General features: G+C 42.2%; 1 protein-coding gene across 38 annotated transcripts in view; it reads right to left on the reverse strand.

Moving 5' to 3' along the window:
- Positions 1 to 421: 421 nt before the first annotated feature.
- The window catches only part of CELF2 (CUGBP Elav-like family member 2), an 861,437-nt gene continuing 849,448 nt past the window's right edge, over positions 422 to 12,410 (reverse strand). For 22 of the 38 annotated variants that reach the window (XM_017944501.3, XM_009213961.4, XM_021943924.2 and 19 more), the window contains 2 exons: positions 10,953 to 11,096; positions 422 to 7,971 (listed from right to left, as the gene is read on the reverse strand). In XM_017944501.3, the coding sequence (XP_017799990.1) occupies positions 7,844 to 7,971; positions 10,953 to 11,096 (272 nt within the window). In that variant the 3' untranslated portion in view covers positions 422 to 7,843. The remainder of the gene's footprint in view (positions 7,972 to 10,952; positions 11,097 to 12,410) is intronic. The other 16 variants (XM_017944483.3, XM_017944484.3, XM_009213957.4 and 13 more) reach the window with 2 other exon arrangements.

Here is a 12,410-nt window from a genome sequence, read left to right on the forward strand (position 1 = left end):
AAGTATTGACACAAACCAGCATTATTCCTGGATCTGCCTTTCTCTTTGGTCCCCTTTCTTCTGGGCCTAAAGAGATCACATCCAGGAAGGCAGTCGGGTTTTGTAGGTTGGGGCGGACTCTGGGTGCCTCCTAGTGGGCTTTTTGGCCATGAAGGGACTGCTCTGTTCTGCCCCCCCACGGTGCGTGGGTAGAGACTCGCCGTGGTCATGAGGCAGGGGGTGGACTTCCAGAGGTCTCTTGGCTCAAATGCACTCCGGAGAACTTTTGTTTCCAAAGTCAATTTATTGAATATTAAGTCATAAAGCCAGTGATATAATTTTAATGAAAAATATCCTGTATCACTCAAGACTTAAAAGAACAAAAATACCCCTTAGAAACACTGCTTTGAAAAATAATCACATTAACTTTACACACAACAAGTCCTTTCTTAAGCTTTATTTAAGAAATCGAGTACTATATAGTTCAATATATATAAGACACATCCAGTATTGTGTTCCTGATAGCAAGTGCATAGATTTTGTTAAGATATCATTTTCACTCAATAGAAACGTTTCATGGTCACATGAAGATAATATTCCCAGTGATTTGCCCAAGCATGAGAGAACAGAACACAGCAAAAATAGTGAACTACAACAGAGATGAAAAACAACAACAGCAAATTAGCAGAACAGTCGATTCCTGATAAGTGAATAAGCTGATTGTTTGGTCACAATGTTTTATTCACTTATCAGGAACGATTCACAGTACATTTATGTTCACTGTGTGTCCTAGCCTGCCAGCTAAGAGTCCGAGCCCATTGGGTGCGTGCAACTGCTGTGGGCTGGGCAGCGTGTGTGGCTTCCATCAGCAAGGCGGATGTTGATGGTGCTGCAGTATCCCAAGGTGGTCCTTGCATAGCACATGGATTCACCTTGCTCACACTGCAGCGGGGTCATACCGACTCAAAACTATGGGTATGAATTTAAGCAGGGACCAACTTGATAGTCATAAGTGCTTAAAGGAACTAGCATTTTCATCCCCTTCTTTGGAGAATTATTTGTTGCTTTAGAAAAGCAACAAAAACTGGCTTTGTCTTTCTCTTCCTTTGCTTAGCATGAGTATTTTGTCTTGTGCCAAAATGGTGGATCTATGTACTTATAGATTTGAAAAATAAACACTTGCACCTTGGAAATAATTTAATCACCCCCCCATACCTCCCAACATCCCCTCCCACCTCCCTAATAAAAAGAATTCACACCCTTAGCCATCCTTTCCCACTACATAGGCAGTGTGTTTTCAGAGGAGACTGCCGAAGGCTATGAGGAGACTGAAAGCAGAAGTGGTGGCAGGAAGTGAGCTCCATCCATGCAGGCTGGAGCTGGTGGCATCACCATCACTGAGGCGGCCAGCCCCGGGGAGGGAGCCTCCCTTCCTCCACCTCGCCAGGCCCCTCTGTTGTTGAGCAGACTAGAAAATACAATCTCGGGCCAGAGGGGCTGCTGCAACGAGAGGGTGAAGAGCCTGAGCACCTACTGGGAGAGATTTCACTGGCATCCAGAGGAAGGCTGCCAGGTGCTGGGTGGCCTGAGTCAGAGCTTGTGCGTCTGAAAATACTGGAAGGAGAGATAAGACAGAGGGAGCAAACATCGACGGAATCTTGTAAGAGCACTTTAAGAGCAATCAGATTCCTGAGCAGAGGCAGAACAGGGCCTGCGGCTTCAGTCTTTGAGGGCAGAGAAGGAACAGTTTTTGATAACTGGCCTTGGGGTGACAGTGGGGACGAGACTTAGGTTCATCCAGGAGGGAGTGTGTGGATGTGTATGGCATTATTAGCTTTTGTTTGGAAAAGGACAGTAAACTATGAAGACGACTTGAGTGTGAGAAACTTTACCTCCCCCTGGCTCCACCGGACTGAGGACAGCTTCCATTTGAGCCCTTGGAAATACTTCTTTTCTCTTCCGTTAGTGTTAATAATTAAAGCTGCTCCTGGATTCAATTAGCTTGTAGAAATAAATAATTTAAATGACTTTTCTATACATATCTTTTGACTGATGGCAACAAATAGACTTAAGTTTAACCCTTTTCACCGGCTAAGTTTATTTTTCTTCCCTGGAGAACTCACCTCTTTTAGAAAGGTGATTAGTGTCTAAGAAGAGTAGGACTGTAATGATGTGGGTTTGGCCTCGTGGGTGTAGAGAGGAAACCCCAGCAGCAGTTTGGAATGTATGTTAAGAACTGTGTGGATAGACTCATGAGGGCGGGGAGAGAAGGGGAAATTAACCTGTGTGGTCAAAAGACCGTAAAACACCTTGGCAAATCCAACCCCGAAGGCAGTTACTGAGGTGAACTGTAGGAAAAAAGTGTATAAATCTTGGAAGCAGGAGTTCACGTGGGCGGTTGTACATAAATCAAAGGTGGCTGGTGTGCAGTTTCCTCTTTACCAAATCAGATATTCACTTAAGTGGAATCGACTGTATCTTTTTACACAACATAGAGAAAAAAACAGATACGTGAAACAGTGAGGTGTGCAGATGTATCACCAACACATAATGACTACCAACAATACAACACGCAGAGAGAGAAACAAGTATTAGGAAAATGGTTTAATATTGGAGACAGAAGCAAAAAACTGCATCACACAATAACATACATTACAAAAATAAGTTTGACTGTTTCAACTACACGGTTATGTTCACAATGAGGACAGAAGAATCAGAAAAAACTTTGATCTAAACAGCAAAAAAGCAAACCCTAAAGTTTTAACTAATACATTTATCCACTTAAAGTGACTGAGTACTTCTAAATCTAATTACCTTATTGTGTAACTGCACAATACAGAATAAAAAGTGAAACTTACCGCTGTTATTTTAAGACAAAATTCTAATGCTAGGTATAAGCAAAGGGAAAAAAGAAATCAAGCCAAAGTTTTTAATTCTCAAAAGAAAAGCAACTTTCTTTCTATCAACCCGAAATCAAACTTGAAATCAGTCATTGTCAGGGGCCCACCAGAGCAAGCCACAAAAATTTCCATTTTTTTTTTAATCTCCAGTATAAAAAGTTCCACTGGTACAAAATGCATAAGTACAATCAGTTGTAGAAATAGGAAAGCCTGCGTATGTTTTTTTTGGCTCAAATTCCATCAAACAACAAAATCCAAATGCATCAATAAAACAAACAATACTCAAATGGTCTTACAGTTTCCACTAGGTTGCATTAACTTTGGCTTTTCTCAGACGATATTTAAAAACTATTTTGTAATTCTAAACAAAATGATTATTAATCTACAAACATCAATTCTCACAGCACAAAAAAACATACATTTTTTGTATGACATTATTCAAAAAGGTAATGAAACTACAGGTTTTTTTAAAATTTTATTTTTTTTTAATTAGCACTTAAGATAATAAAAACAAACAGTAAAATGATTCCAGAGTAGCACAAGCCAACTATAACCCCTATGGTGAAAGAAAGATGAACTCGTTACGCCTTTGAGGACTGCCATTGTATCACAATTCTCTAATTTAGATTAAAAATGACTATTCTCTACACTTGATTAAAAAAAGCGGTTTCCCTGTGTGTGTTTTCTTCTGGCACAGGCCCTTTGCACCCTTGCAGCTTTTTTCCTTTTGATAGTAAAAGATAAAGTGGATAGAAGGACAGTTTGTCTCTGTGAAAGGTTTGTTTTTTGGAGAAGGGCAAAAAAGGACTTTCCCACTTATGTCCTCTCTTTTGGTGACTTGTGAAGAAGGAACACTCGACTCAGAGGGCCCGTCCTGAGCCTCCTGTCCCCTGCTCAGTGTTTCCTCTGGGGGAGATGCATGCAGGTGGGTTGAGAGGGAAATGGGGAGGGGAGTCTGCTTCAGGAAAGAAATCAGAATTGTTTTTCATTGAGATTTAGGTAATTGATAAAGAGTTTCAGGATGAAATGGTCTTAGAAATTCAAGTGGCGGGCTCTTGTGTTTCCATGTATGTGTCGAGACACACCGTGTTCTCGGAGAGAGACAGGTGCAATAACGGTTGTTATTAAGCTGATTGCTGCAGGAAGTACAAAATAGCCCTCAGAGGATGAAGGAAGGCCCCAGCAGTAGTAAACACATGTGAGGATAATACAAATCATGTCACTGTAAGTGCATGTGCTATAAGAAGGAAACGTTTGTGTTGCTTTTTGTTTTTTGCATCAGTAGAGGCTAGTCCTTTCCATCCCAGGGCTATCCCATCCACACACACTGATCCTAACAGGGTGCTGAGCGGGGAAGGGGAGCTGAGGCCAAGAAGCTTCCAGGGCATGCCGAAGAGGAAGGCTGGAGCTTGTATTGGGGCTGTAGGTGTGACATTAGGATTTGTCAAGACAGCAAGGTACCTGTTCATAAAAAGTCGTATGGCACTTTAAAAAGTGGCAGCAGGAACTGGTGCTAGGTATTGGAACTGGTGCTAGGTATTTGGTCAGTACATTGTGATAAAGAACTGAGCTTTACTTAGATGGTCAGTCCCCTTTAAATGTGTTCAATTAAAAAAAACCAAAAAGGCTGGGAAAGGGCTATGGGCTTCTAACTCCAGACACCTGGTATATTCAGAGGTACCTACTGGGGTTGGAGATGCCCTAGCCTAATGGCTGATTAGAAATATTATTTAGGAGTATTTAAGAAACAGAAACAAAACCCCTCAAAAGACTGTCCTGCCACAAAGTCGTTTTACTGCAAGGTATATGAAAATGTTCTAGACTAGGACATAGCACTAAAAAGCATACAGGATTGTTAGGTGCTGAATCTACCTCTGTTTTCCCTCAGGCTTTATCCAATTACTCGTTAAAACGGAAGAAGGAATTCTAGTAGCACATTAGGAATTCTGTTCCCCAAAATGAGAAATAATCAAAAGTAGTGTAGGATTTTTTCCCTTTAGATTGGCCTCGTGGAATTGTTTTCTTTTGGATCTTAACCAAAGAACAAAGTAGTCAAACCGAAACAACTTAGAGGATAGATGCAGGGGAAAAAAATCCAAATTGGAAACACCCCAAAACAAACTCAAATCATGACGGTATAAAAAGTTATCAACATTCCAGATAGCTCTGGGTAGAAAGGGTTAAAAGTTCAAAACTTTCTCACCTTAGAGGTTTCCATAGATTATGAAGAAAATACATGGTGAGGTTGCCTTCACAGCACTGATGTGCAGAGTGGTTAAAAAAGTGGGACATGGGCACTTATACAATGTCTTACAAAAAACATCAGAGAGAAATAACAAACAATAACAATTTCAGGCAACAAGACCACAGGATAGCAAGTTAACAAACTTTTTAACCTTTTTTTGTTTTTTGTTTTTTTAAATATTAGGGATTTATACAAAACACATAATAAAATACCCATGTTATCAAATTACTTCTCACAAGAAACACACTGAAGCTCTAGGAAGGAAGTACCTTTGGAATTTGGCACTATATATTTTCACTTTTTTTCTTTAAAAGAAAAAAACAGATCACATTTTGCTGAACACAAACACATCTAAATAGTCCACAATTAAAAAAAATGACATCAATGCTTCACAAGCCAACACAAAAACTTATTCTGGAATAGGTTTTTTTTTTTTTCCCTCACATGAAATTTTTTTTAAGCAAACAACTTTTTTTTGAAATTCTTTTTTTTTTTTTTTTGTATTAAGTAAACCAATTCTAAACTTGTCTTATCAACAAAGAACATTAAGACTCATGATGAAACCACAACTTAATTCACAGAAGCACCAACATAACACAGTTTACAGTAACCTTTCTCCTGTACATTGAAACAGTATAAAATATAGGTAATTTCATGTGCATTAAACCATGGATTGTCTAACTGTGAGTTCAGCAAAAGGTGACACAAATAGGTAGCATTTGCCCCAAAACAGGGTAAATATTTTTCTTATACTAATCTACAAAAAGTGGTTCTATATATATATCTTAATGAGAAAGTGAGCCACCTAAAATGGCCTTATCAAAAAACTTTACACTGCCTGAAAAATGTAAAAACTATTACAGACCTCTAGAGACTTAAAATCAGACAGTTTTTTTCTCAAACTGTTTTTGGAAGTAGTCTGTTAGAAACCAACATTCTGTGTCCCTGGACACATATTGCTATTGTTACCAGTGACCGGGAAGAATGCCAATCCCTGTATAATACTTTCAAGTCTGTTTTAGGAAAAGAAAAAAAAAAGAAAGAAACGTTTTTGCCACAGGTTTTTTTTCTATAATGAATTTGTCTAATAATAAATTTCAGTCTTGCATGAATGCAGCAATGTTTTTCACATTGACTTCCCAGAATTCATAGCTAGATGAGGTCACATGCAAATTTCAAAGGTCAAACTAGATCAAAGGTCAGTAGGAGAACCAAATATGATGTGAGGTCAGAAAGACATCAGAAACAATGACGGGACGATGAAACTTTTTTTTGAGACGCCACAGGGACATGCTAGGCAAACGATGAACTAACGGGCATGAAGATGTCTAGGGAAAAAACAAGGAAGAGTAAAAAGTTACACAGAATCTATGCAGCAGCAACAAAATCACTTTTAAGGGTGCAGGAGAAAAACTAATGCAAATCTTAGGTCATTAGGGAGTCTCCGAGCCATTCACATAATTTGCATTTCTTACACTCTTTATCCACAGCACAATGAAACCCCAAGAGAATCCATCTGGAGAGAGTGAAAGGGGATGGATTCCGGGTGTTTTGGGGTGAGGGACAGGGGGAGAGGGTCCAGTTTCAACAAATGTGACATACGGGGAAAGTCAGACGACTGAACTGTAAACTAGATAATGGAAGTTACAAACAAAATCATCAGACAGATACAAACAACGAGAGGATAAAGCATGAACTTTAGGTCTAGGGTTCAACGGTGAAAAAAAGCCCATTCCTAGAACAATTCCTCTAGAGACTACTTCAGAAGGTTCTAGCTAGACAGAGAACTGCTCTTTAGGTACCCAATAAGTTAACAATAGGCAATAAATAACTTCCATTATTTCTGAGGCAGTAAAAATTTTGTATAAAAATAGAAATGCTTTTTTACAAATAAAATTTACAGGCCTGTGGCTTTCTTTTTTATTTATGTATTTATGTATTTATTTATTATTATTAAATTTATCTTTCAAGAAACATCAAGTATTTTCACTCATTTTTATTTTTAAACCCTGTAGCTTTAAGAAACAGATCTCTAAATCTTTTTGTACATTAATCCTTTCTAAAAACTAAAATAAAACAATAACAAAATAGACAACCAGTGTAATCATTTGACCAATAAATGTCATGTTTCTTTGAACCCTAAAATAAAATCCTACTTAGTAAAACAAGCCGATGTAGTGGAAAGACGTGTGGTTGGAGTAAGTGCTTCTCCTGGCTTCTCCCTCTCCTAGGCCACCACGTTAACCTCTAAGCACCGGGCCCTCCCTCCGGGGGCGGGCGCCGGGCAAGGAGGGGTGAATTCTCCAGGCAGTGCTCTCGGGGCACCAGTGGTTTCAGAGTTAGAATTGCACATTAGCGTTTGTTTGCCTTTTAAATTCTCAAGATGCCATTTATTTGTGTATATGCTTCTCTTTAAAAAAGCAAAAATGAAAAAAATTAAAAAGTAAAAGGAGATTCAAATTGCAAAACAAAGGAGAATACAGTGGCACAACTGGAGAAGGAATTTACTCAATAGAAACAAGGTAGCCCAAGTTTTAATTATGGCAAACTGGGTAGGGGAAGTGGGTGGGGACATGGAGGCCTTATTGTAAAAATAACCGTCTCTCTTGGTAAAAGTTGGCAATGTGGTCCTCCTCTGCCTTCCCTGTTGAGACAGGCTGGCTCGTGGGACTTACCCTAAGAAAGCTAAAATGAGAGCAGGGAGCCTCTGGGGTTAGGATCAGTAAGGTTTGCTGTCGTTTTTGGAACGCTTCAGCTGCACCTTCAAGCGTTTCATGCCGATCTGAAAGCCATTCATAGCCTGGATAGCAGCTTGTGCAGAGACTGGATTGTCGTAGCTAACAAAACCTGGAAAATACCGAGACAGGGAGTCAGGCTGGAGAGGCAGCCCAGCAGAAACCAGAAAAGGGGGCCGGGGCTCTGGGGAGGGCTGGAGAGCCAGCATGAGGCGCCAGCCCCACGGGCCCAGCACAGCTCCGCCGAACTGATGGTGAGTCCACCGTGAGTGGCTGATGGAACATGCCCACTGAGCAGCTGTGGAGCAGCTGGCTGGACTGGAACTGTGGCATCATGGAGCACACACCCCTCCCCAGAACACTGAAACCTCAGTTGTTTGGCTGAATTCAGTTCCACTTATTGAACTCGCTCAAATCATTGTGTTTCAAGTCCTTTAGTATCTCTCCAAAAGAACCCCAGGTCCATATATGCTACTCATACAAGCAGTGGTGTAAATATTTAAGGGCTGTGGGGGCCCCTAGGGGCTCACGTGTCCCAGCCAGGTGAGGCCAACAGGCAGGCTCGGGAAGGGAAGGGCTGGAGAACAGCAGATACTGCCAAGCCCCGGCCTCTCACTCCAGCTCTCCATCGTCCGTCACACAGAGCCTACACCTGTTTGGCTGGAGGATGGGTCAATTAGCAAATAAACCCTAGAATAACTCATACTTGATTTTTACCCACTTGGAGTTATTACCAAGGAGACTAGGGAAGTGCTGGGCCTTTCTCCTTATCTCACTTTCCATTTCCAAAGCTCCAGTAAATTCAGCAGAAAGGAAATTGCTCCCTGGCATCTCCCAGAGTCTCGGGGATACCCAGTCAACGGCTTAGAGCTTAATCATCTGAAGAGAGGTCCCCATTTCTTACTCTGTAGCAACAACCGCCACCAAAAACAGCAGGGAGGGCAAGCTTTTGAAAAAGAACTGCAAAGACCCAGTGACAAGAGGATCTCGGTCCCAGAGTCTGTTCCAGCACTGGGGGAGGCGGCAGCAGAGGTACGGCAAGGCTGTAAAGGGTGCTGATGCAAGTGGTGACAGGAAGCTATTGTTCTGATTTACATTACATTTAGGTCTAAACGTCAGCTGTTCAGAAGGTTCTATGCTGAGCACCTCTATCCATCTGCTATTAAAGTTAAAGAGAAAATTCCTTTACAAACTAGAGGAGGAAGAAGAGGACATGACTTTTCTGCACAGTTCTCAGCTGATAAAAATGGGCATGTGGCATAACACTGAGCAGCTTTTCAGAGGCAGGCTGGATTGCAAAGTGGCTGTTTAAATTTTTATTAAGTCTCATTCCCAATAAATGTGATCTGGGATCCAAGAGTTTTGCTCTGACTTTCCTTTCCCTCTGGGTACTTTACCAAAGAACAGCAAGATAGTTACAGAATGGAAGTGGACAAAGGTGAGATGGATAACAAACCCTGGCCAAGAACTAGGAAGGAACAGGGCACCACCTTATGACTGGCAGCCCTAAGAAATGCGGCTGGCTCACCGAGCAACCTGGGTGCTGTAGCATTTCACAAAAATGGAAACCAGTCCATCATGCTCAAGAATCATCTGCTGACACTAACAGCTATGGTTTACGTCAGTATGAGCACATGGTTAAGGAGGTTGTAGGCTGATAAACAATCTGTTTTCAAGGAAGTAAATATTTTCTCAAATCAAATCATGAAGCAGAATTCCCTTCCAAATAAACCTAGAATATTGTTTAGCTGTGAAAAACACAAAAGTCTGCCTCGAAGCCTTGTAAACCGTGTAGGGAAGCCTCCCTAAAGTAGGCTCCTGCTCAAACACCCCCCCCCATAATGATTTGATTTGCATATCCCTCTCTACTGAACTGTCACAGAGGGGTTTATACAGTTGCCACAGCAGCAGCCTAATGGGTTCCGGCTGACAGCCTTGCCGCTAGGGTAGCGTGGTGACTGTAAGTGGCTGACATGCGGAGTCCTTTAACGGTGCCTTCAGACCTTCCTGGGTGATAGCACAAATTAGACCTTATGATAATAGAGTTTTAGAAGCCAAAACATTCTCTTTGAACTGGTTCCTCATTGCCAGCCAGTGTTAAGTTTGAGAACCACCCTCCCTTTGCTATTTTCCTTTATAGCACACAATTCTGTGTGTTTCCTCCAGCCCTACCTAACTAACTGGGTTTTATGCTGTTACTATTTCCCATTGGCATGAATTATTAAATTGCAGGAGTGATTAAAGTGAATATTCTAACTCAAACTGGGCCCTGAGCTTGCCAAGTAATATATACTCTGAACATCCTGGCCTGTAAACTGCTTTGGGGGCCAATAGGGTTTGAAAAATGAAGGAAGGAATATATTTAATGAATGCTGTTGTCCTGGTGTAAAACATCCGTCCACTCTGCGAGCATCCCTTACTCCCTAAGGGAGCGAAAAACACCACAGGAGGCAGAGTCCAGACTGCTCGAGGAAAGGGGCATGGCAGCTCAGGCTTCTGATAACAGCTGCACACCTCTGGACTTCACATTCATTCCCACAGCCCCCGCCCCAGCCCCTGGACTCCACATCCATTCCACTCCCCGACTGTGGCCCTTCAGATCCCGTCATGCAGCGCGCTGCGTAACCGTGAGATCTGTCAACCGCTTATCCCGGGCACGTGGAGCTGCGATCACGCAGCAGCCTGAACACATGGGTGTGTTGGTGCTGATGAATGGCTGGCTGGCTGTGAAAATGTCTTTGTGTGTGTGTTACATCAAGGCCAATAAGCCCCCCAATATGGTGTTGCCCACCACCATGGTGTCTGAATTGCACTAAACCCAGAGGGGTAAGGAATTAGTGGGAAAGATTAGCTAAATGTGGTTTGATTCCTTAACAGTATAGTATAGAAGATTACTTAATGTATGGGCATCGACTTTAATTTCCCAGAGCCTTCCTTTCTTTGCCCAAATCTGCTTACAAGGATCCAGAAAATCAGAGCCCACCACCACGTGGGGAACGCCCTATCCTGACTGAAATTGTCTCACATTTTCCTTCCCATGACTCTTCACTTGGGAACCTACTGCAATATTCTAGCTTAGTTTCTTTTGCATACCAAAGCACTTGCTCAGATTGGTCTGTTTGTCAATGAAGACTTTAGCAGAGATAACATTTCCAAAAGGCATGAACATCTGCAGAATGTCCTGGTCTCCAAATTCCTGTGGAAGGTGGTAAATAAAGAGGTTTGCCCCCTCTGGACCTAAGGAGGAAAAAAAAAGTCAGAGTAAGGTATCCCTTGAGTCTTAGTTTCCAAAGTCCCTTCTTAGGAATACTTTAACAACAGGTAGGCTAAGCATTTAGCTTTCTTTCCTACAAAGAACAAACAGATGGATAAATGTCAAGTGCTGGAGCGCTTTTCAGGAAAGCAATCATCCTTCAGATTTTCCTGATTTCCAGAGATGCTGGCTACGAATGGCTTCCTTTTCACTGACAGTCTTCTGTGAGTCACAGCTACTACTGCCCCTTGGCATGCATTTCAGTCACCTCTTCATGGGGATGAAGGTGACAGTGGACAGAATGGGGGCAGGTAATCTTGGCATGGGTTTTTCCTGGGTGGCCAGATTTTCTCAGGTACAGACAGACTCTGAGAAGAAAAAAGGGTGGTGCTCTGTGCATTCTAAGCAAATTGTAACAATTTAGAATGGATGTAGCAGTAATGCTGCTCAGATTTCTCTATCATTTGCCTAGTTATCCAGCCAGTTTTGATTTGCCAAATCTCTTAACACACAGTCTAATAATCATCTTTATTAGAAATGACTGGCAATGAGTCAAGACAAGGAAAGAAGGTAGCCTGAGTCTCACGACTTTGAGAGGAATGACTCCCCTGGGCGTTAGCCTTGGAGATGAGTGCAGTCGATGTAAAAGCTAGGCAAAGACCAAGGAAGCCAAGCTCTGCCTGTCCACCTGTCCTTTCCCAGTAAACACAGGCAGCAAGGGCAGCATGGAGATCTTGGCCCCGCTGGCTGGAGAGGTGCGTGCTCCTAAGTTCCCCTCGCTTTTCCTCTCCTGACTCTCCCCCACCCATATGAGCACCATTTGAAAGTTAAAAGCAGCACAAAATGGGATAAATATGAGCTGAGGGACATGAGGGCTGACTGTTTCTTGGGCATTCCAGGCATGGAGTCCTCCAAGGAGGGGCGCTCACAGAACTGGTGGGGCGATTTCTGCAGTGGGTCGGGAATCCTCAACTGGCCTTCGCAGGAGAGGAATGGGCCTGCCTGCCTGCCCAACTAGGCAACCCCAGGGGATAGCTGCACTGGGGTACCTAAATGTGGGAAGGGTGTCTGTGTGTGGCATGAAGAAAACTAAAATGGGGATAAAAAGAATTTTGTAAAAATGTCAGACCAAGCTTCTTCCCCTGCCTCCACAAGATACATCACAAGAAAGTATCCTAATGATTGGGACTTTTCACAAAGAAAACTTCTTGAGGCAAACTATGGAAGCCACAGAAATGAAGTATTCCTTTCTCATTTAAAAGTGTGTCTTCATGACTACTCTAACTTTCCATACTGCT

Source organism: Papio anubis, chromosome 11 (genome assembly GCF_008728515.1).
Source record: "Papio anubis isolate 15944 chromosome 11, Panubis1.0, whole genome shotgun sequence".
Taxonomy (NCBI): domain Eukaryota; kingdom Metazoa; phylum Chordata; class Mammalia; order Primates; family Cercopithecidae; genus Papio; species Papio anubis.